The sequence below is a fragment of the Oncorhynchus gorbuscha genome, linkage group LG01 (genome assembly GCF_021184085.1).
Source record: "Oncorhynchus gorbuscha isolate QuinsamMale2020 ecotype Even-year linkage group LG01, OgorEven_v1.0, whole genome shotgun sequence".
Classification (NCBI taxonomy): domain Eukaryota; kingdom Metazoa; phylum Chordata; class Actinopteri; order Salmoniformes; family Salmonidae; genus Oncorhynchus; species Oncorhynchus gorbuscha.
This window is the reverse complement of record NC_060173.1, coordinates 14971776-14997514: the sequence shown is the minus strand read 5'-3', so window position 1 is coordinate 14997514 and position 25739 is coordinate 14971776. Positions and strand designations below refer to the sequence as shown.

At 42.0% G+C, this 25739-nt stretch overlaps 1 protein-coding gene across 1 annotated transcript in view; it reads left to right on the top strand.

The window, feature by feature from the left end:
• The window catches only part of kitlga (kit ligand a), a 36053-nt gene extending 23051 nt beyond the window's left edge, over window positions 1-13002 (top strand). The window contains exons 5-10 of the mRNA XM_046345557.1: window positions 1711-1900; window positions 5605-5661; window positions 8001-8101; window positions 8531-8643; window positions 8847-8899; window positions 9050-13002. Coding sequence (XP_046201513.1) covers window positions 1711-1900; window positions 5605-5661; window positions 8001-8101; window positions 8531-8643; window positions 8847-8877 — 492 coding nt within the window. The 3' untranslated portion in view covers window positions 8878-8899; window positions 9050-13002. The remainder of the gene's footprint in view (window positions 1-1710; window positions 1901-5604; window positions 5662-8000; window positions 8102-8530; window positions 8644-8846; window positions 8900-9049) is intronic.
• Window positions 13003-25739: the final 12737 nt, after the last annotated feature.

Genomic DNA, 25739 nt, shown 5'->3' with positions numbered 1-25739 from the left:
ACATACACAAAATAGTCCAAATTGGTGAAGTGAAATAAATAAGATGAAGCCCCTAAATAAGATCTGGTGCAACCAATTACCTTCAGAAGTCACATACAAAGATAAATAAAGCCCACCTGTGTGCAATCTAAGTGTCACATGATCTGTCGCATGATCTCAGTATATATACACCTCTTCTGAAAGGCCCCAGAGTCTGCAACACCACTAAGCAAGGGGCACCACCAAGCAAGCAGCACTATGAGGACCAAAGAGTTCTCCAAACAGGTCAGGGACAAAGTTGTGGAGAAGTACAGATCAGGGTTGGGTTATAAAAAAATATCAGAAACTTTGATCATGCCACGGAGCACCATTCAATCTATTATAAAAAAATGGAAAGAATATGGCACCACAATACATCTGCCAAGAGAGTGCCACCCACCAAATCTCACGGACCAGGCAAGGAGGGCATTAATCAGAGAGGCAACAAAGAGACCAAAGATAACCCTGAAAGAGCTGCAAAGCTCCACAGCGGAGATTGGAGTATCTGTCCATAGGACCACTTTAAGCCGTACACTCCATAGAGTTGGGCTTTACAGAAGAGTGGCCAGAAAAAGCCATTGTTTAAAGACAAAAATAAGCTAACACGTTTGGTGTTTGCCAAAAGGCATGTGGGAGACTCCCCAAACATATGAAAGAATGTGGTCAGATGAGACTAAAATGTAGCTTTTTGGCCATCAAGGAAAACGCTATGTCTGGCACAAACCCAACACCTCTTATCACCCCAAGAACACCATCCCCACAGTGAAGCGTGGTGGTGGCAGAATTGAAGGAATGATGGATGGCACTAAACACAGGGAAATTCTTGAGGGAAACCTGTTTCATTCTTCCAGAGATTTAAGACTGGGATGGAGGTTCACCTTCCAGCAGGACAATGACCCTAAGCATACTGCTAAAGCAACACTCAAGTGCTTTAAGGGGAAACATTTAAATGTTTTGGAATGGCTTAGTCAAAGCCCAGACCTCAATCCAATTGAGAATATGTGGTATGACTTAAAGATTGCTGTACACCAGTGGAATCATCCAACTTGAAAGAGCTGGAGCAGTTTTGCCTTGACGAATGGGCAAAATCCCAGTGGCTAGATGTGCCAAGTTTATAGAGACATACCACAATAGACTTGCAGTGTTAATTGCTGCAAAAGGTGTCGCTACAAAGTATTGACTTTGTGGGGGTGAATAGTTATGCTCACTTAAGTTTTCACAATAAAAAATATTTTGCATATTCAAAGTGGTAGGCATGTTGTGTAAATCAAATGATACAAACCCCCAAAAAATCTATTTCAAATCCAGGTTGTAAGGCAACAAAATAGGAAAAATGCCAAGGGGGTGAATACTTTCGCAAGTCACTGTACATTCATAATGTAGACCTAATAACTTCTTAAAACATATTACTTGTATTATTCTGGCTAACTTTTCTGAATCGAACAGGGTTAATGAGGTCCCCCTTGTCCTGAATAAAGAGACAAGACTGAAGTTACTACTTATAACGTCTTAAATCTGTGCTCAAACATATCTGTCCAGCTGTGCTCTTTGAACTATTTGCTGCATGACTAAAGCCATGGGGTTTAAAAGCTAAAGATAACGTTAAATGGTCTATCAACAGCTATAAACCATTATCATATATGTTTTGAATTTCACATCATTGAGATAATTATTCCCCTTTTGTATCCGCAGGAGGCCATCACGTATGATTTTGAGTGCCACTACAGAAATGAGCAATGGCAGACAGGACACTATTTTCATTTTGTGGAAGATTTTTTAAAAACGGCCCGTTTGAATAGAGATTTGCCAGAAGAATGTGATCCACCTCCCTGTCCCACAGCAACAATGGATACAACAATAACAACACAATACCCCACATCAGGTAAATGTTGAGGTATTTTTTAAAAGTGTAAATGTTATATATTTGTATTTTTTAATTTATTTATCCTTCATTTAACTAGGCAAGTCAGTTAAGGACAAATTCTTATTTATAATTACCGCCTACCCTGGCCAAACCCAGACGAAGCTGGATGTGATACAGTCTATCTGACGTCGTTGATGCATTCGCTCACATTCAAATGCAAGATGGCGCCAACAGAGATGGTCACTTCGCTTCAAGTCCTTAGGAAACTAGGCAGTATTTCATTTTTTTATGTATTATTTCATACATTGTTAGCCCAGAAAATCTTAAGTGTTATTACATACAGCCGGGAAGAACTATTGGATATAAGAGCGATGTCAACTTACCAACATTACGACCAGAATACAACTTTCCAGAAGCGGATCCTTTGTTCGGACCACCACCCAGGACAGTGGATCTCATCCCAAAAGCCGACGTAAAACAACGTTGCCCCATAAGAGGCAGATGGAGCGGCCTCCGGGTCAGGATCCATAGGCGTGCACACAGCCCACCGCTTCTGAGTATATTACTCGCCAATGTCCAGTCTCTTGACAACAAGGTAGATGAAATTAGAGCAAGGGTTACCTTCCAGAGAGACATCAGAGATTGCAACATTCTCTGTTTCACAGAAACATGGCTCTCTCGGGATACGTTGTCGGAGTTGGTTCAGCGACCAGGCTTCTTCATGCGTCGCGCTGACAGAGATAAACACCTCTCTGGGAAGAAGAAGGGCGGGGGTGTATGCTTCATGATTAACGACTCATAGTCTAATCATAACAACATACAGGAACTCAAGTCCTTCTGCTCAACTGACCTAGAATTCCTTACAATCAAATGCCGGCCATATTATCTCCCAAGAGAATTCTCGTCAGTTATCGTCACAGATGTGTATATACCCCTTCAAGCAGACACCCCGACGGCCCTCAAGGAACTTCCCTGGACTTTGTAAACTGGAAACCATATATATCCTGAGGCTGCATTTATTGTAGCTGGGGATTTTAACACAGCACATTTGAGAACAAGGCTACACAAATGCTATCAGCATATTGATTGCAGTACTTGCACGTGCAATACACTCAATCATTGCTACTCTAACTTCCGCCATGCACACATTGCCCTCCCACGTCCTCCCTCTGGCAAATCCGACCACGACTCCATCTTGCTCCTATCGTTTTATAGGCAGAAACTCAAACAGGATGTACCCGTGAATAGAACCATTCAATGGTAGTCTAACCAATCGGAATCCATGCATCAAGACTGTTTTGATCACGCGGACTGCGAAATGTCCCGGGCAGCCTCAGAGAATAACATCTATCTATACGCTGACTCAGTCAATGAGTTTATAAGGAAGTGCATTGGAGATGTTGTACCCACTGTGACTATTAAAACCTACCCTAACCAGAAACCATGGATGGATGGCAGCAGTCGCGCAAAACTATAAGCGTGAACCACGTAATTTAACCTTTGAAAGAGGACTGGGAATATGGCTGAATATAAAACGTGTAGTCCTTCCCTCTGCAAGGAATTAAAACAAGCGAAATGTAGAGTAGAGTCACAATTCAACGGCTCAGACACGAGGCGCATGTGGCAGGGTCTACAGGAAATCGCGGACTACAAAAAGAAAACCAGCCACGTCACGCTTCCAGACAAACTAAACACCTTCTTTGCCAGCTTTGAGGACAGCACAGTGCCACCGTCGTGGCCCACTAACAAAGGCTGCGCGTCCCCTCTCTTTCCCCTGTAGCTGACGTGAGTAAGACATTTAAATGTTGCTTGCACAGATGGCATTCCTAGCCACGTCCTCAGAGCATACGCAGACCAACTGGCTGGTGTATTTACGAACATATTCAATCGCTCCCTATCCCAGTCTGCTGTCCCCACATGCTTCAAGATGGCCACCATTGTTCCTGTACTCAAGAAGGCAAAGATAATGGAACTAAATGACTACCGCCCCGTAGCACTCTCTTCTGTATCATGAAGTGCTTTGAGAGACTAGTCAAGGATCATATCACCTCCACCTTACCTGCCACCCTAGACCCACTTCATTTTGCTTACCGCCCCAACTGGTCCACAGACGATGCAGTCGCCATCACACTGCACACTGCCTATTCCATTTGGATAAGAGGAATACCTATGTAAGAATGCTGTTTATTGACTACAGCTCAGCATTCAACACCATAGTACCCTCCAAGCTCATCATTAAGCTGGAGGCCCTGGGTCTCGACCCCACCCTTTGCAACTGGGTCCAAGTGTTGAAGGTAGGAAGCATCATCTCCACTTCGCTGACCCTCAACACTGGGGTCCCACAAGGGTGCATGCTCAGCCCCCTCCTGTACTCCCTGTTCACCCATGACTACGTGGCCATGCACACCTCCAATTCAATCATCAGGTTTGCAGATGACACAACAGTAGTGGGCTTGATTACCAACAACGACGAGACAGCCTACAGGGAGGAGGTGAGGGCCCTCGGAGTGTGGTGTCAGGAAAATAACCTCTCACTCAACGTCAAGCTGAAAATAGCTTCTATCTCAACGCCATCACGCTGCTAAACTGCAATCACTAACTCAGAGACGCTGCTGCCAACATTGAGACTCAATTGACTGGCCACTTTAATAAATGGATCACTAGTCACTTTAAACAATGGCACTTTAATAATGTTTACATATCTTACATTACTCATCTCGTATGTATATACTGTACCTTATACCATCTATTGCACCTTGCCTATGCCGCTCGGCCATCGCTCATCCATATATTTATATGTACATATTCTTATTCCATCCCTTTAGATCTGTGCGTATTAGGTAGTTGTTGGGGAATTGTTAGATTACTTGTTAGATATTACTGCACTGTCGGAACTAGAAGCACAAGCATTTCGCTTCACTCGCATTAACATAAGCTAACAATGTGTATGTGACCAATAACATTTAGATTTAATTTGTTAGTGGTCAATTCTGATGCGCCATAGGAGTCGGCGCTCAGTTTAAACCTTGTTAGCTACTGTGGAATATCCTGTGGTGCACATATGCTACGCCCAGTAGAAAACTATGATCTATCTCGTTTGGTGTATGGGCACCGGTACCTCTCCATTAAACTATTCCTCTTGTGAACAGTCTTTTTTTATAGGTGAGATCTTGTGTCGGTTTCAGTTGCCTGTCTTTTTTTATCTCTGTCTTACACAGAATCTTCTATCAATTTTTTTGTTCAAAGAACTTCACATGACAAAACATGGAATGTACCAGGTGTTTGGAAGGTCCATTGTGACATTAGTGATGCAGCTGAGTCACAGAACCAAAGAAAGATGTCCCCTGATGGACCCCATGAAAGGAAGAAAAGGACTGAAACCCCAATTGTGGAAGTGTTGATTACAGAGCAATCTTCAGATCTTCCCAAGCGCTTGGCCTTTCTTTCCTGATACAGACAGATCTGATCTTTTGTCCGAAGGAAAGAAAAGGTGGCTGTGATGTGACTTTGTAGGCGTCAACAATGAACTGTTTTCATCATTGGGCATTAACTCTCTCTCTCTCTCTCTCTCTCTCTCTCTCTCTCTCTCTCTCTCTCTCTCTCTCTCTCTCTCTCTCTCTCTCTCTCTCTCTCTCTCTCTCTCTCTCTCTCTCTCTATCTATCTATCTATCTATCTATCTATCTATCTATCTATCTATCTATCTATCTATCTATCTATCCAGTCAACTATCCTGCCATAGGAACAGAATTCAACATGTCAGCACCAGACTCCGAAACCTGTAAGTAAATAAAGAAAGAAACTGTGGCACAGATTTAGTTGCTGAAAGTGTCCAAATAGTAGCAATGTAATGCAACCAGTCAAACTGGTGTAGGCCTACTAGCTGCATGGCTACTATTCTTGACTGTTGCTCAACTGCAGAATAGCCTGGAGAGAGAGCATTCCCTTAAGGCCACCACAGGCTGAAATGACATTTGGTCCTTTCATTTTAGTATTTTCAAAAAGGAAACAAAAATCTCAATGAAAATGTATATTGTTTTTATTTATCATAATACCATCATCAACATTTCATGAATGATTTAAGAGCCCCTTGGACTATATGTAGTAACATACTTTGAAGAGATTGTAATTGGGTGTAAATAGATGTTTGGTAGTCTAAATTCAGTGTACTTGTCTTCAACTGCCAATTCTGGAAAGTCAGACTCTTCCCACAAGCCAACTAATTTTCCTCAGCTTCAGAATCATCTAAATTCACCAATTGTTGTGTGGTTATCCTGAGATATATTATTGAGACTTGCCATGAGGGAATTTTTGATATGTTATACATGTTATATTCTATATAACATTTTCTTTAGAAAAATGATCCAAAATATTTTTGGTATTTTACAGATAGAAAGGTGAAAAATAATATTTATCCACAATCTGCTCTGAGCAAGTCCGGTCCTGGAGTTTCTTAACTAAATGAAACCAAAATATTTAGGATGACTTAATTAAGTGTCCCGAAAAATGTATTTGCGGGATATGCAAATATGCACATACTGTATTTAATGAGTTATCACCTCATTTGCATATTTATATACAATATTTCCACCTAATGTTATTTTTTGTTATATTGATTACTGCATTGTTGGGTTTGGAGCTTGCAAGAAACATATTTGACTATTCTTGTGCATGTGGCATTACATTTAAGAGAATGTGTAATGCAAAAAGTATTATATTTGTGTCTACTTTAAACAGGCAAAAGTTGATTGTGAAATGATTAAGAGAAAAACAATATCTATACGGGTGTGGTGCCTGGCCTTAATTTGCTAATTGGTTAAAAGCCTTTGTCACTTGATTTATGAAGAGGCTGCAGGGCAAATTGCATTCCTCCACATGACAGTTTGGGTTTAAACTCGTGTCTTGTTGTTCTACCAGAGCTGTTATGTGTCTCCCCTATCACTGACCAACACGATCTACTGTATCCAATCATTTTCCATGCATCAATCATAGCTACAGTATGAGACATGTGATGGATAGGAGACATGTTTTGATATTGAGATTTAAAAAACGGCTACATTGAATCAAATGCAGCCGTTTTTATCTCAATATCAAATCAAACCTTGCTGTGATTGTGATAAATTAAAATAGTTTTAAAAAAGAAACAAAAATAGCTTCTTAGCGAAGAGCAATTTCTCAAACAAGAATTTTGCTAAGACTGTCTGGAAGTGGTCTGAGTGGGGAGGGGAAAACTGAAAACTAGCTGGTATTGACAGAGAGGTTTGGAACTCTCTTTCTTATTGGTCTATTAACTAATTTACTGCATGGTGTTGTCACTAGCCAGGACAAAACTCAATCCCATCAAAACAGGCTGGAATTTCAGGCAGTATTTTCAAGCAGCTGTTATACTAACAGGGCATTATCATCATTTGCATGGTTTCATTCCACATAAAACACAAGAAAATCATGTTTTTATTTTCCTTTAACATGTGGGGAAAAAAACATCCCGGTCAGGCAAATATCTATGACATAAATGTTTAGTTCAGGGCAAAGTCCCAGACTGAGTCAGTAAAAAGTAGAGAGGGTTATATTACAATTACTAGTCAGCATTCAAATACAAAAACTTGTTATACAAACAATTTGAATTATCTGAATACATATGATTTCTTAGTTTGCACCATTTCAATATTGGGTGCGTTCACAAATTCGGTCTGGCGATCTATTCCAATTTCAGAGCACTCTTGTCTGAGTGTCAGTTAACGTCACCAACAATCGGAAAGATATTGTTGCCAGCAACACAGTTACAGTCATCAATGCACTGGATAACATGAAAATAGTCTAACCAGCTCTGCTAGGGCGAGTAAAATGGTCAGATTGAGGTGTTCTCTCATTTGTGTCTGGAAGTAGCTAGCCAACGTTAACCAATTAGCCTGGGTGCTTGACTGCCGTTGAGGCCAGTACACTCGGATCAACCCTACTCCTCGGCCAGAGCGTCCAGGGTGAGCTCTGAACACTCCGAGAGCGAAACGCTCTGAATTTACAAACGCCCAGAGGGCACTCTGAGTGCACTCCGACACTCCAGATTGAATTTACAAACACACCCATTATTCTTACTGACTAGAAACCTGTCTGTCCACACAGGGAACGAGCCTCTGAGATTCCTGCCAGAAGTAGTGGAGAGAAGCCTCCTGTCACTACTTGTCATTCCTATTGCAGCCGTTGTATTTCTGTTTGCGTGGAAGGTGAGCTGTCCTTTGACCCAATCTAGAACCTTAAAGTGTTCTATCTACAATCTAAAAGGGTTCTTTCGGCTGTCCCCATAGGACAATCCTTTGAAGAACCCTTTTTGGTTCCAAGTAGAACTCTTGGAACCCATTTTTTGAAGATTGTAAGGTTCTGCAACTTAAAACGTGACTGGTGCCACTCTGTCTATAGATTGTTGTTTTGTCTGTGGACATTGTACTGTTTATGTTCATTGTTAATCTCTATGATTGTAAGTCATTGTATTTTTTTTGTCTTTGATGGTTGTTTTGTCTTTGACTGTCTGGGTGTTTCTTTACCAGTATCTTCTACCTTTTTGTTTTGTATTTCTGTTAGAGAATTAAACTTTGTACTTGTTGGTTGACATGGGTTCCCTTGGTGTTTAACAGTGTTACTCTCGGATCTTACAGGTGAAATCCAGGAGGAACCAACATCAGTCAGATGAACGGAACTCAGTGGAAGGAGGCCTTTTCACAGGACCAGAAGGGACTTTGGCACCTCCACTAGAGGAACCATCTGAAAAGTAAAGGCATTCACTCATATTTAGTTTAATTTAATCTATCAAATCCTGCATATGAATATTATAAAATCATTCATCTTAATATCAGACACAAAAATGTATCAAAGGTTTACGTGTCTGAAAATAATCAACTAGTTTTAAGGTGAAGTGAATTTGTATACATTTTTTAAATAGGTTTTTAAATATAATGGTTTTGTACATTACAGGAACAGATTGAACATCGTTGAGACAGTGTAATTCATCAAATCCTTGGAAATTGGTGAGATTGATATTTTTCTTCATATAATTTGTGACCTCGGACAGAGACAGAGAACCATCTTAGCCAACTCCTAATATTTATAGTTTGACAATGAAGAGTATGGAACAAAGCGTAACAAAAATGTACTTCTTCTTTCTTTGTCTCTCTTAGGTGTACAGAGGAATCTTCTGAGAAAGAGAAAGGAAACAAGCAAACATAAAACTGCATTTCTTATGGATTTTTGAGTCGAAAGACTTGCTTCTTTCCTGTCTAGAAACTGCCAGTCCTCACATACTAGAACCAGAGAATGACATTGTATAGAACATCTTTGTTTTTCTTACAAGAATATTAACCCGTCGTCTACTATCAAATTTTGTCAGAAGAAGCTGAAAAGGAGACCGGATTGTCATGGAAACATCTAGAGGCGCCAATAACAGTCAAAATATGACTGAAATCACCCATAACTGCTGAAAACACAGTAAACTTTACGGGACAAAGTTGGTTTCACAAGCACTCCCATTTGCACTTTGTGTGGGTTTGGCTGGAGTGTAGATACCAGATCTACTCAAGAATGGGCCAGAAAACAAACCCCTACAAATGGCTTTCTTTTTTTCGAAGAACCCTTTTTTGATTCCAGGTAGAACTCTTTGGGGTTCCATGTAGAACCCTTTCCACAGAGGACTGAAAAATTAATGACTACCTCTAGTCGCCCTCACCTTCCTAATCTTCTTCTCAGCAGCATTCTACTCCATTTCTATCTTCATCTGGGTCTCCATTGGACATTCCCTGAGAACAAATGTTGAAATTAGTTAGCTAGAAATATTCTCAGATCTAATCATCTGTTTTGTTTCATGTTTTTGGCCGTGTATGTACCGAATGGATGAGGTTGTGTGATATATTTATTTATTTACTCAGAATGCTAACAGCACCGTGTCGCTTCGGTTGAAAAAAAAACAGACAATGATTCAGCTTATCTATAAAAATACAAAATTAGCAGGAAAAGGTCTACAAGGGCGTATTATAACCCATTCTTCTGCCATGCATTAAGTCCTCATACGCAGCACATAAGCATGTATGAACACATGCATTATCTATATTATTAAGACAGCCATAGAGGGATGTACATATTTATGTATGATGGTGTGGTTAATTGCTTATGAATGGGTTGTACAAAAGGCTTTGGTTGGAGGTGTAAATGTACAAAAAAAAAATTGCTGCTTTGACTAACTTACATTTGACCCATTATATACATTAAGAATTCTCCCTATAGAAATCAATGGTCAAGCAAGGGTAGATACTACATATCCATATTGATTTAGAGAAAAAGTTTAAGGGGTCTGATAACTCTAGGTGTTTCTATGCTCTCAATGCACAAGAAAGAGGTGGACTAGCATTAAGTAAACCAGCACGCTATCAGATTCTGGAGACTGAGATTAACCACATGTATCATCAATTACAGTATAACTCAGCTCTGGTATATTGCAGTTTAACCACCCATAAGGTATATTCTGTATGTTGCATGTAAACAACTGTATTACAGTTCAACAACATGTTAAGGTGGCTCAAAGCTATGAATTCAAAGTGAGTTTAAAAAAAAAAGGTTTTACTTTTCACTCCAAATCAAATGTTACAGCTACAAAAATAAAGAGCAACCTATTGAATTGTGTTTCAAATAGTTGTCAGTAGCCTATACAGCAAGTGAACTAAGAGATTCATTTCTCAAAGAAGTCTAAATACAAAACCCTGAATATAACAACGTTTTTTGAGAGGACCAGCATCTAAAATGTACCATGATTTAGAAAGGTGATATGATCTGTGAGGAGAGTGTCTAGCAATTAATCCAGAAAGGATGCATTCGATGATTCAGAGATGTATCACTGTAACTATTATGTAAATTAGAAGAGTACGTAGGAAATTATTGGCATTTTTGCACAATTCAGTTGCCATCTTAGGCATGATGAAAATTGCCCAATCCATGACATTATGCAATTGCATAAATGCAAGCTCTCAAATAAGCATGGACTGCTATTGTTGACATATATTGGCAAAGAGAGAGAACTTAAACCTTGTGTATTAAGTTAGCCAATGCAAGCTTAACCGTACTTGTACCAATACACGCATTCCCTCACTTTCGCCGTTTGGCGTTCTTACCCCTTGTACCTTGTACAATCCTGGTTTTGTGCCTTGTTTGGATTTATGTTGTTGACTCCATCATGAATACAGGTGATACATTAACATATATAATTATGCTGTTTGATCCAAGTGCAGTTGGATCATTGTGCAGTTGGATCATCATTTTATGCACAGTATTTTGTGTATGACATTTCACAAACTCACCAGGAGACAACAAAGTAAGGGCGACAAACCACTGACTAAAAAAACAACATGGAGAACAAGCGACCATCTCATCAATAGGTGTTGGTTGTCTCTCAGTGACCATGAACCAATGGGATAGATAGACCAGTCTGCTAAAAAGTGTTGTAGACAAAACCTAGAGAAGAGTGTTGCATCATTTATAATTTACAATGGAAATGACCTGGTAGTCATATTGGCTTTGTGGCACCACTACCTTAACCCATTACCCTTATTTCAATACATAATTGTCACTCTAATTCAAACAAATGGACCCTAAGCCTAAGTGAAAGCCATTTTAAATATCAGGACACACATTAGTTAGAGCAATAACCCTTTTCATTTGGACACTAATACTCCACATCACTAAGCTCTTATAAATCAATTCTACACTAAATAACATGTGACAGAAGAATGCATTCAAACTCCAAATTGCAATCTTGTCTGCATGTAATGTTTTAGGTGTTGTACTTTGTATAGGAAATGGTTCCACTGGTAAAACCTGTTAATTTCATCAAGTGTATTTGGGTAATTTGCCTATTGGACTTTTCTCTTAGAAGAGTATTTATAGTGCAAAATGGAGTGAATGTAAAACAAATACCACATTGGTGTTCATATAATTCTGAGCAAAAGTGTCAATTTCAGCATGAGTAGCTGAAAACGCTTAGTGTGATTAACTGTTGTTTTGTTGTATTAAAGCTTTAAGAGAACTATTTTATCCCCAAAATAAATGACTTTGTATTAGGGCTGTCAGAGTTAATCACTTGACTTGAGTAAAAAAAAAACATGTATGCACAATTTGTTTTTAAATCATGATTAATCGCATTGTCAGTAATTATTCAGAATACAATGAAGACATCCAAAATACATAATATACACAGCTAAAAACAAACAATGCAATGTCAAAACAAGTTGACAATGAGGTTAGAGAAAGTGTGCTTTATCAAGTTACTTGATTTTGCTAACCGTTATTTTGGACAAAATCAAGACGACAATGCTTTTTGTATAACAATTGAGCAAATTTAGAATTTACGATTAATCACAGCAAATCCAGCGATTAACTTGATTTTTTATTTTATCGTTTGACAGCCCGACTTTGTAATAAGCATCGTGATACATTGAAAAATGCAACATTTTTTATTGCCACAACAAAAACAGTATGTAAGCTTCTAAAGAGTCAACTTCAGAAGTTTTGCGGGTGTTTTACATATTGTATGAATGTTGTGATGAGTTGAAACATGGTTTAAGCTGTGAACAGAAATGTGGTGGCATCCCCCATTTTCCTGTCTGTCTTAGAGCCTATGAACACACAGATATAGTCATTGTCCCAAATGGCACCCCATTACCCTATATAATTCACTTATTTTGACCGGGGCCCATAGGGCTCTGGCCAAGAGTAATGAACTATATATGGAATAATAGGGTGCTACCATGTTGAAAAGAGCAAGAGCCCTGAAGCACTGTTCTGGTATCAGTTATATGTTATTTTACTTATTTTGGTTGAAATGAGTTGATCCCTGAACAGTGGTTTTGATCTCTAGCTTAGTGTCCCACTATAAAAATAGAATTCCATATTTCTAATTATAGAATTGGAATTCTGTGTTCCACTCTTATAGGGGCAACAAACAGGCTTGTAGGCAGGAAGTTAATCTGGGTGCCAAAAGAAAACATCATTCCGACCCAGGCAAATGCTGGGCAACACTACTGTATTTTTGTATAAATGTAAACAAATGTATATGATGAGATATGAATAAAGTACACATATCCAAATATTCAGCGTGGCAGAGCTGTGTTTTGTGATAATTATACAAAAGTTGATGGAAACAAATACCTTGTAACAGAAACAAATACGACACAGAAAATGATTCAAAAAAGGGTCTGACTTCCCTTCCTCTAAAAATGTATTTGATTTAAACAACTGTTCCTTTGAGTGGTGATGCCATCATCTAAATTAAAGCATCTGAACTCATACCATTGTTTTCATCATGAGTAAATAGAGCCAACAAACATGTCAGTACGAATACACTATTGTGCTGCTGTGAACAGCAATACAGAACTGTACCTTTTCTGACAATGACTATAGAAGAAAGGATTGACCTAAGTGACCTCAGCTAAGGTTAACACTCTTAGAAAAAAATATTATTTGGCTGTCCCCATAGGAGAACCCTTTTTGGGTTCTAAATAGAATGCTCTGTGGTAAGGGTTATACATGGAACTCTAAATAGTTATACCTGGAACCAAAAAAGGTTCTCCTATAAGGACAGCGGAAGAACACTTTTACATTTTAGATACACTCTTAGAAAAAAACAGTTCTATGGTCAGGTGGCTGACTGACTAAACTTCTCCCTCCACCAAGACCAGAGGTTGGGGTGTAGGGTTTTTCCATAGCCTGAAGGTTGGGAGGGGCAGTTCCTCTTGCTGCTCCGTAGGCAAGCACTATGGTCTTGCAGTGGATGCGAGCTTCAACTGGAAGCCAGTGGAGTGTGTGGAGGAGCAGTGTGACATGAGAGAACTTGGGAAGGTTGAAAACCTGGCGGGCTGCAGCGTTCTGGAGTTCTGCAGCGTTCAGCTACGTCTTGTTTGCCGAGTGACTTGGTGTATTGAGAAAAGAGGGCCTAGAACTGAGCCCTGGGGGACACCAGAAGTGAGTTTTCGTGGTGCAGACACACCACGGTGCCTGGTAGGGGTGGCCTGTCAGGTAGAATGCAATCCAAGAGTGTGCAGAGCCTGAGACGCCCAGCCCTGAGAGGGTGGACAGGAGGATCTGATGGTTAACAGTGTCAAAAACAGCAGATAGATCTAGGAGGATGAGAACAGAGGAATGTAAGCTTTGGTAGTGCAGAGAACCTCCATGCACAGAAGAGCAGTCTCGGCTGAGTGACAGTCTTAAAGCCTGACTGGTTAGGGTAAAGATCGTTCTGAGAGAAAAAGAGAGTTGAGAGACGGCACGCTCAAGTGTTTTGGAAAGAATAGAGGGGGATACAGGACCATAGTTTGATGTCAGATTAGTCTAATGTTGGTTAATTGAGGAGTGAAGCAACTCGGGACATTTTTAAGTCTGAGGGGACGCAGCCAGGGGTCAGGGATGAGTTGGTGAGGGAAGTGAGAAGTTCTCCAGAGATGGACTGGAGAAGGGAGGAGGCTGGGATCAAGCGGGCAGGTTGTCGGGCGGAAATACCTCAATAGTCGCATGATTTCTTCTGGTGAGAGAGGGAGAGAGAGGTCAAGGCATATGGTAGTTCTGTGTATTGATTTGAGTTTATTTTGGGTAACAGACATATACAACAAAATGCACCATGTGGACCCAGAGTATAAAAAAGTATTAATTAAAACGCTTGTTTCCAAAGTGGTCCTCGATGGTAAAAACAAAAACACACATAATGATTTAAAACAAGACAAAATTACAAACAACCATAAATACATTCATTTATATTGGCATCCTAAAAAGTGGCACTATTCACTGCACTTCACCCTAAACTTAAATCCACCATTGATTTGTGAGTGTGAACATTGGACTCAATATGCTGTGTGAATGAGGAGCGGATGCCATCAACCTTCTTTTACAAGTGGTTGACAAAGTAATCCGTAGAGAGAGAGAAGGGGGGGGAGCATTAAGGAGGGAGGAGAAGGTGGAAAAGAGTTTATGTTTAGAGTGATAGAAAGTGGCTTTAACAGCAGATACAGAGGAAGCCCTGTTCTGTAAGCTTGTAATGAGTCACTCAGCCATGGAGCAGGAGGGGAGGGCCGAGATGGCCGGGAGGAAAGGGGACAGTGCCAGTCATAGGATGCAGAAAGGGAGGGGAGTAGGGTCGAAGAGGCACAATCAGAAGACAGGAGGAAGAAGGATTTAGCAGAAGGGAGAGATACGATTTAAGAGGAAAGAGAAGTGGAAGAAAGCGATAAATTGTGACGGCGCATGACCATCTGGGTAGGGGCTGAGTGACTAGGGTTGGAGGAGAGGGACACACAGAAAAGGAAACAAAGTTATCAGAAATCTGGAGGGGGGTTTGCAGTGAGATTAGTAGGTGAACAGCCTCTGCCTTGTGAGTTGGAGGGGATTGGGAAAGGGTGCGGTCGAAAGATGCAAGGAGGGGAATAGAGTTGAAAAGAAATGATTGAAGGCAGACATAGGGAGGTTGAAGTTGCCAAGTACGAAGAGTGGTGAGCCATCGTCAGGAAATTAGCTTATCAAGGTGTCAAGCATATTGTGGAATTTTCCAAGGGCACCTGGTGGGTGAAACATGACAACAATGTTAAGCTTTAATGTGTAGCCCTGTACCACCACCCCAACAACCAAATGCTCTTGGACTATGAGAGAATAACATAGTCAGATGAAGAGAGAGCAGCTGGAGTAGCAGTGTTTTCTGGAGTGATTCATGTCTCTGTCAGGGCCAAAAAGTCAAGAGACTGAAGGGCATCATATGCTGAGATGTACTTGGCGTTCTTGACTGCAGATCGGTAGTTCCATACGCTGCCCAGAGACCCGGTATTCCATATGGGTTGTGCGCGCAGGGTTCACTCAATTAGAGGGATTGGAGCCAAGGGATGGGGAGAATCTGTAAAGTCTAAAAGGAGAGGTGCAAACAGCCAAGGGATGGGGAGAATCTGTAAAGTCTAAAAGGAGAGGTGCAAACAGCCAAGGGATGGGGAGAATCTGTAAAGTCTAAAAGGAGAGGTGCAAACAGCCAAGGGATGGGGAGAATCTGTAAAGTCTAAAAGGAGAGGTGCAAACAGCCAAGGGATGGGGAGAATCTGTAAAGTCTAAAAGGAGAGGTGCAAACAGCCAGGGATGGGGGATGTAAAGGGAGAATCTGTAAAGTCTAAAAGGAGAGGTGCAAACAGCCAAGGGATGGGGAGAATCTGGAAAGCCTAAAAGGAGAGGTGCAAACAGCCAAGGGGGGAGAATCTGGAAAGCCTAAAAGGAGAGGTGCAAACAGCCAAGGGATGGGGAGAATCTGTAAAGTCTAAAAGGAGAGGTGCAAACAGCCAAGGGATGGGGAGAATCTGGAAAGCCTAAAAGGAGAGGTGCAAACAGCCAAGGGATGGGGAGAATCTGTAAAGTCTAAAAGGAGAGGTGCAAACAGCCAAGGGATGGGGAGAATCTGTAAAGTCTAAAAGGAGAGGTGCAAACAGCCAAGGGATGGGGAGAATCTGTAAAGCCTAAAAGGAGAGGTGCAAACAGCCAAGGGATGGGGAGAATCTGTCAAGTCTAAAAGGAGAGGTGCAAACAGCCAAGGGATGGGGAGAATCTGTCAAGTCTAAAAGGAGAGGTGCAAACAGCCAAGGGATGGGGAGAATCTGTAAAGCCTAAAAGGAGAGGTGCAAACAGCCAAGGGATGGGGAGAATCTGTAAAGCCTAAAAGGAGAGGTGCAAACAGCCAAGGGATGGGGAGAATCTGTAAAGTCTAAAAGGAGAGGTGCAAACAGCCAAGGGATGGGGAGAATCTGTAAAGCCTAAAAGGAGAGGTGCAAACAGCCAAGGGCAAACAGCCAAGGGGGAGAATCTGTAAAGTCTAAAAGGAGAGGTGCAAACAGCCAAGGGATGGGGAGAATCTGTAAAGTCTAAAAGGAGAGGTGCAAACAGCCAAGGGATGGGGAGAATCTGTAAAGTCTAAAAGGAGAGGTGCAAACAGCCAAGGGATGAGAATCTGTAAAGCCTAAAAGGAGAGGTCAAGGGATGGGGAGAATCTGGAAAGTCTAAAAGGAGAGGTGCAAACAGCCAAGGGATGGGGAGAATCTGTCAAGTCTAAAGGAGAGGTGCAAACAGCCAAGGGATGGGGAGAATCTGTAAAGCCTAAAAGGAGAGGTGCAAACAGCCAAGGGATGGGGAGAATCTGTAAAGCCTAAAAGGAGAGGTGCAAACAGCCAAGGGATGGGGAGAATCAGTAAAGTCTAAAAGGAGAGGTGCAAACAGCCAAGGGATGGGGAGAATCTGTAAAGCCTAAAAGGAGAGGTGCAAACAGCCAAGGGATGGGGAGAATCTGTAAAGCCTAAAAGGAGAGGTGCAAACAGCCAAGGGATGGGGAGAATCTGGAAAGTCTAAAAGGAGAGGTGCAAACAGCCAAGGGATGGGGAGAATCTGTAAAGCCTAAAAGGAGAGGTGCAAACAGCCAAGGGATGGGGAGAATCTGTAAAGTCTAAAAGGAGAGGTGCAAACAGCCAAGGGATGGGGAGAATCTGTAAAGTCTAAAAGGAGAGGTGCAAACAGCCAAGGGATGGGGAGAATCTGTAAAGTCTAAAAGGAGAGGTGCAAACAGCCAAGGGATTGTGAGAATCTGTAAAGCCTAAAAGGAGAGGTGCAAACAGCCAAGGGATGGGGAGAATCTGGAAAGTCTAAAAGGAGAGGTGCAAACAGCCAAGGGATGGGGAGAATCTGTCAAGTCTAAAAGGAGAGGTGCAAACAGCCAAGGGATGGGGAGAATCTGTAAAGCCTAAAAGGAGAGGTGCAAACAGCCAAGGGATGGGGAGAATCTGTAAAGCCTAAAAGGAGAGGTGCAAACAGCCAAGGGATGGGGAGAATCTGTAAAGCCTAAAAGGAGAGGTGCAAACAGCCAAGGGATGGGGAGAATCTGTAAAGTCTAAAAGGAGAGGTGCAAACAGCCAAGGGATGGGGAGAATCTGTAAAGCCTAAAAGGAGAGGTGCAAACAGCCAAGGGATGGGGAGAATGGGAGAATCTGTAAAGTCTGCAAACAGCCAAGGGAAAAGGTCTAAAAGGAGGTGCAAACAGCCAAGGGATGGGGAGAATCTGGAAAGTCTAAAAGGAGAGGTGCAAACAGCCAAGGGATGGGGAGAATCTGTAAAGTCTAAAAGGAGAAGTGCAAACAGCCAAGGGATGGGGAGAATCTGTAAAGTCTAAAAGGAGAGGTGCAAACAGCCAAGGGATGGGGAGAATCTGTAAAGCCTAAAAGGAGAGGTGCAAACAGCCAAGGGATGGGGAGAATCTGGAAAGTCTAAAAGGAGAGGTGCAAACAGCCAAGGGATGGGGAGAATCTGTCAAGTCTAAAAGGAGAGGTGCAAACAGCCAAGGGATGGGGAGAATCTGTAAAGTCTAAAAGGAGAGGTGCAAACAGCCAAGGGATGGGGAGAATCTGTAAAGCCTAAAAGGAGAGGTGCAAACAGCCAAGGGATGGGGAGAATCTGTAAAGTCTAAAAGGAGAGGTGCAAACAGCCAAGGGATGGGGAGAATCTGTAAAGTCTAAAAGGAGAGGTGCAAACAGCCAAGGGATGGGGAGAATCTGTAAAGTCTAAAAGGAGAGGTGCAAACAGCCAAGGGATGGGGAGAATCTGTAAAGTCTAAAAGGAGAGGTGCAAACAGCCAAGGGATGGGGAGAATCTGGAAAGTCTAAAAGGAGAGGTGCAAACAGCCAAGGGATGGGGAGAATCTGGAAAGTCTAAAAGGAGAGGTGCAAACAGCCAAGGGATGGGGAGAATCTGTAAAGTCTAAAAGGAGAGGTGCAAACAGCCAAGGGATGGGGAGAATCTGTAAAGCCTAAAAAAGTGCAAACAGCCAAGGGATGGGGAGAATCTGAAAGCCTAAAAGGAGAGGTGCAAACAGCCAAGGGATGGGGAGAATCTGTAAAGTCTAAAAGGAGAGGTGCAAACAGCCAAGGGATGGGGAGAATCTGTAAAGCCTAAAAGGAGAGGTGCAAACAGCCAAGGGATGGGGAGAATCTGGAAAGCCTAAAAGGAGAGGTGCAAACAGCCAAGGGATGGGGAGAATCTGTAAAGTCTAAAAGGAGAGGTGCAAACAGCCAAGGGATGGGGAGAATCTGTAAAGTCTAAAAGGAGAGGTGCAAACAGCCAAGGGATGGGGAGAATCTGTAAAGCCTAAAAGGAGAGGTGCAAACAGCCAAGGGATGGGGAGAATCTGAAAGTCTAAAAGGAGAGGTGCAAACAGCCAAGGGATGGGGAGAATCTGGAAAGTCTAAAAGGAGAGGTGCAAACAGCCAAGGGATGGGGAGAATCTGTAAAGCCTAAAAGGAGAGGTGCAAACAGCCAAGGGATGGGGAGAATCTGTAAAGCCTAAAAGGAGAGGTGCAAACAGCCAAGGGATGGGGAGAATCTGTAAAGTCTAAAAGGAGAGGTGCAAACAGGTATAAAAAACACACAGTTACCAAAGCTACAAAAGATTAGGACCAAAAAATATATACTGGAGATATCAGGAGTCCTCTAGCTATAGAGTACATATATTTATTCATTCATTCATTTACAGCAACAACCTGGGGAATAGTTACAGGGGAGAGGAGGGGGATAAATGAGCCAATTGTAAACTATGACAAGGATAGAAAAGGATTTGCCAGTAGATTGTTGACGTAAATCATGATGACTGCTTATTTAGCTTGCTAGCTAAGATTTAGAAAATATGACAATGACATGATCAGTCCAATCAAAGCTATGGGGGATATAATGTGATTTACCATCATTTTATCTGTGGCCAATGACCTTGAGCCTTCTTGGATGGGCACTTCTACTGTAAATATATGTAGCACCGCAGTGGGGCTTGAACTGCTATGCAGAAATGAATCTGAGTAGACTGCTACAGTAGACTAGCTTGTGTCTGGGATCTGCTATAGGATCTGACCGTAGCCCAGTCACCCTGGTGAATGCGAGGGCCAGGTCAGTTCTGTACAGGATATGAGTTGACCCGGCAGAAGCTCCCAGACAGGGGACCATACCTCCATGAATTCCCTGGGAGGAAGAAGACTCCCCTTGGGTTCAGTAAACATGACTAGAGGATCCACTTTGACCTATAGGGCTCTGTGCAGTATTATACTACACAGTCAGGGTAGGAGCTGCTGCTTTCCCACACTCTATGCACACGGACATACATGGACGCACAAACATACAGATGGAACAAACACACACACAGACAGACCGACACCAGCTGCACAAATCGCTGCAGGAAGGAACCATGTATTTTTTACAGTTTTTATTAAGGCTGGTTAGGAGGACATAGGGATGGATGGTTCACTCTTTATGGAGTAACATGTAGTGTACTGTATGAACCTGATTGCAGATGAAGAAATCAATACAAAATGCACAATAATACGAGCTCAACTCTTAATAAATTCTAGCGTATAGTCTGTAGGGGCTGAAACACAGCAGTAATCTTAACAACCTCTCCCTCAACTTCAGTAAGACCAACAAGCTGATTGTGGACTACAGGAAACAGGAAACAGGATTGGGGGGGCTGCAGTGGAGTGGATCGAGAGCTTCAAGTTCCTCCATGTGAAAATCACTATAAATGGTCCAAAAACATGCGTAGTTGTGAAGAAGGTGCCACAGCGCCACATCCCCCTCAGCAGTAAAAAAGGTTTGGTATGGGACCTCAAATCCTGAAATTGTTCTACAGCTGCACCATTGAGAGCATCTTGACTGGCTGTATCGCTGCTTGGTATAGAAACAGCACCGCCCTAGATCACATGGCGCTACAGAGTAGAGGTCGACCGATTATGATTTTTCTATACCGATACCGATTATTGGAGGACCAAAAAAGCTGATACCGATTAATCGGCCAATTTTATTTTATTTTATTTGTAATAATGACAATTACAACAATACTGAATGAACACTTATTTTAACTTAATATAATACATCAATAAAATCAATGTAGCCTCAAATAAATAATGAAACATGTTCAATTTGGTTTAAATAATTCAAAAACAAAGTGTTGGAGAAGAAAGTAAAAGTGCAATTTCAGCCATGTAAGAAAGCTTGAACATATGAAAAGCTGGTGGTTCCTTTTAACATGAGTCTTCAATATTCCCAGGTAATACGTTTTAGGTTGTAATTATTATAGGAATTATAGGACTATTTCTCTCTATACCATTTGTATTTCATTAACCTTTGACTATTGGATGTTCTTATAGGCACTTTAGTATTGCCAGTGTAACAGTATAGCTTCCGTCCCTCTCCTCGATCCTCCCTGGGCTCGAACCAGCAACACAAGGACAACAACCACCCTCGAAGCAGCGTTACCCATGCAGAGCAAGGGAAACAACCACACCAAGGCTCAGAGCGAGTGAAGTTTGAAACGCTATTAGCGCGCACTAACTAGCTAGCCATTTCACTTCGGTTACACCAGCCTCATCTCTGTAGTTGATTGGCTTGAAGTCATAAACAGCACAATTGTTGACGCACAACGAAGAGCTGCTGGCAAAACACACGAAAGTGCTGTTTGAATGAATGTTTACTCGCCTGCTTCTGCCTACCACCGCTCAGTCAGATACTTAGATGCTTGTATGCTCAATCAGATTATATGCAACGCAAGACACGCTAGATAATACCTAGTAATATCATCAACCATGTGTAGTTAACTCGTGATTATGATTGATTGGTTGATTTTATAAGATAAGTTTAATGCTAGCTAGCAACTTACCTTGACTTACTGCATTCGCGTAACAGGCAGTCACTCCTTGTGGAGTGCAACAAGAGGCAGGTCGTTATTGTGTTGGACTAGTTAACTGTAAGGTTGCAAGATTGGATCCCCCGAGCTGACATGGTGAAAATCTCGTCGTTCTTGTCGTTCTGCCCCTGAACGAGGCAGTTAACCCACCGTTCCTAGGCCGTCATTGAAAATAAGAATGTGTCCTTAACTGACTTGCCTAGTTAAATAATGATTAAATAAAGGTGTAAAAAAAAAAAAAAAATCTGCAAAATCGGTGTCCAAAAATACAGATTTCCGATTGTTATGAAAACTTTAAATCGGCCCTAATTAATCGTCCATTCCGGTTAATCGGTTGACCTCTACTACAGAGGGTGGTGCGGACAGCCTAGTACATCATTGGGGCCGAGCTCCCTGGACCTCGAAATCAGGCGGTGTAAAAGGAAGACCCGGAAAACCGTTAAAGACTCCAGTCAACCAAGCCATAGACTGTTCTCTCTGCTTCCGCACATCAAGCTGTACAGGTGCATCAAGTCTAACACCAACAGGCTCCTGAACAGCTTCCATCCCCAAGCCATAGACTGTTCTCTCTGCTTCCGCACATCAAGCTATACAGGTGCATCAAGTCTAACACCAACAGGCTCCTGAACAGCTTCCATCCCCAAGCCATAGACTGTTCTCTCTGCTTCCGCACATCAAGCTGTACAGGTGCATCAAGTCTAACACCAACAGGCTCCTGAACAGCTTCCATCCCCAAGCCATAGACTGTTCTCTCTGCTTCCGCACATCAAGCTGTACAGGTGCATCAAGTCTAACACCAACAGGCTCCTGAACAGCTTCCATCCCCAAGCCATAGACTGTTCTCTCTGCTTCCGCACATCAAGCTGTACAGGTGCATCAAGTCTAACACCAACAGGCTCCTGAACAGCTTCCATCCCCAAGCCATAGACTGTTCTCTCTGCTTCCGCACATCAAGCTGTACAGGTGCATCAAGTCTAACACCAACAGGCTCCTGAACAGCTTCCATCCCCAAGCCATAGACTGTTCTCTCTGCTTCCGCACATCAAGCTGTACAGGTGCATCAAGTCTAACACCAACAGGCTCCTGAACAGCTTCCATCCCCAAGCCATAGACTGTTCTCTCTGCTTCCGCACATCAAGCTGTACAGCTGCATCAAGTCTAACACCAACAGGCTCCTGAACAGCTTCCATCCCCAAGCCATAAGACTGCTAAATAGCTAACATTTGTACATGGACTATCTGAGATGGCCCGTTGTATTTTATTTTTGCACTCCCTCTGCGCACGCTCACAGGACTCTACACACTAACGCAGACTGACAACAACGCCAACATACACTTAACATGCACACATATTTATCCCTATCCCTCCAGTATTCCTGCACATTGTAAATATGGTATTGAAACTGATCCTGTATATAGCTTACTCACTTCTCGTGTTGTTATTTTTTATTTCTTGCATGTTTTTGTTCTACCTTATGTTATTTTACTACATTGATATTGATTACTGCATTGTTGGGTTTAGAGCTTGCAAGAAAGGCCTTTCACTGTACTTGAGAAAATTGCATTAAAACGTATGGAGACAGCCAGCTCGTGCAAATGAAGTATAACTTCAATTTATTCTTCAATTCTTAATGTCCATTGTAACTGCTGAGAATTTATGGGATAATTCACTTGAAGGACTCGTCCTGACCTGCTCCAATAATGGCTTATAATTATAAAGTCATTCCCTAAATTATGTCTGCTGTAGTGGTTCATTTGAATATAGGGTGAACTCCAGCTGGCAAGATCAACCTTTTCAAAATTCTTTTCAAAACAAACGTGATTTTGGTTATAGTGCTGCCAGCTTTTCATGTCTTAGAGAAAGACTATTGGATGTGAGTCAGATTTGATGCCTCAGAAATCAAACATTAGATAAGGTCACAAATAAAAGTTCAACCGCATGAGGCTGAAGAAATTTGGCTTGTCATCTAAAACACTCCTTTACAGATACACAATAGATAGCATCCTGTCGGGCTGTATCACCGCCTGGTAGAGCAACTGCTCCGCCCACAACCGTAAGGCTCTCCAGAGGGTAGTGAGGTCTGCACAACGCATTACCGTGGGCAAACTACCTGCCCTCCAGGACACCTACTGCACCCAATGTCACAGGAAGGCCAAAAAGATCATCAAGGACAACAACCACCCGAGCCACTCTGTTCACCCCACTATCATCCAGAAGGCGAGGTCAGTACAGGTGCATCAAAGCTGGGACCGAGAGACTGAAAAACAGCTTCTATCTCAAGGCCATCAGACTGTTAAACAGCCATCATTAACATAGAGAGGCTGCTGCCAATATACAGACTCAAATCTCTGGCCACTGAAATAAATGGAATTAATAAATGTATCACTAGCCACTTTAAACAATGCCACTTTATATAATGTTTACATACCATACATTACTCATCTCATATGTATATACTGTACTCTATAACACCTACTGCATCTTGCCTATGCTGCACGACCATCGTTCATCCATATATTTGTATGTACATATTCTATTCATCCCTTTACATTTCTGTGTATTTGTGTGTATAAGATAGTTTTTATGAATTTGTTAGATTACTTGTTAGATATTACTGCATAGTCTGATCTAGAAGCACAATAATTCCGCTACACTCACGTTAACATCTGCTAACCATGTGTATGTGACCAAGAAAATTTGACTTGGATTTGATTTGACTTTAACCCACATAAAACATGTAAGGAAGTGTATTCGTGCCCTAGTCCAGGTTTTTATATGGACCCCGAGGAACATAAAGGACTGGACTATGTCCACCTTAACACCCTGGGGGTACATGGTGTTGGAGTTAGAAGCCGTAGAGATACACACAACTAGAACAACACGCACACAAAGGGTGTGGCATAACCTGTATAGTGCGGTGGTGCCATATCATGGAGAAGAAGGCCCTCCGGCAGGTTGAGTGAGACATTTTCATAAGAGAAGACAGGTCACATGTTCCACTGAATCAATAGTGGGATAAAACAGAGGAGAAAGAAGTTAGTGAAAGAACAACTATAACAACACACATATCTCAAAGTCAAAGCAGTGAGATTGGGCCCATGTCCAACACTATGGCATGTTTATGAGACAATTTAAAAATATATATTGCTCATTTATTGACTATTAATTACACTTTTCGGATGTCACAAGCCTTGGGCATAAGTGACATAGGCTGTCGTTTCCAACCCAAAAATGATACTGTATTTTTAGGGAGTGATGTATTGTTTAAAACAATATGTCTAAAAATGAACCAAATCTAAAAGGGTATGTTTTGAGATATTTACATTTATATTTGTTATTATCCATAAATGAATGTACGGAAATTGTATCTTCTGTCATGTTTTGTCTTATATTGTCTTGTCATTTTGCTTTTCCCTCTGTTCGTTTTCCCCCTGCTGGTCTTTTTAGGTTCGTTCCCCTTTTTCTCTCTCCCTTCCTCTCTCTCTTCTCTCTATCGTTCCGTTCCTGCTCCCAGCTGTTCCTATTCCCCTAATCAATCATTTAGTCTTCCCACACCTGTTCCCTATCTTTTTCCCTGATTAGAGTCCCTATTTCTCCCCTTGTTTTCCGTTTCTGCCCTGTCGGATCCTTGTCTATTGTTCACCGTGCTGTGTCTGTGTATCGCCCTGTCGTGTCGTGTTTCCCTCAGATGCTGCGTGGTGAGCAGGTGTCTGAGTCTGCTACGTTCAAGTGCCTTCCCGAGGCAACCTGCAGTTCATGATCGAGTCTCCAGTCTGTTCTCGTCATTACGAGTGGAATTGTGCTTTATGATTGTATATTTACTTTACTGGATTAAAGACTCTGTTTTCGCCAAGTCGCTTTTGGGTCCTCATTCACCTGCATAACAGAAGGATCCGACCAAAGAATGGACCCAGCGACTACAGACGCTCGTAACACTGCCGTCGAGATCCAAGGAGCCATGCTCGGCAGACACGAGCAGGAATTGTCTGCTGCTCGCCATGCCGTGGAGAACCTGGCCGCTCAGGTTTCCGACCTCTCTGGACAGTTCCAGAGTCTTCGTCTCGTGCCACCTGTTACTTCCTGGCCTGCCGAGCCTCCGGAAC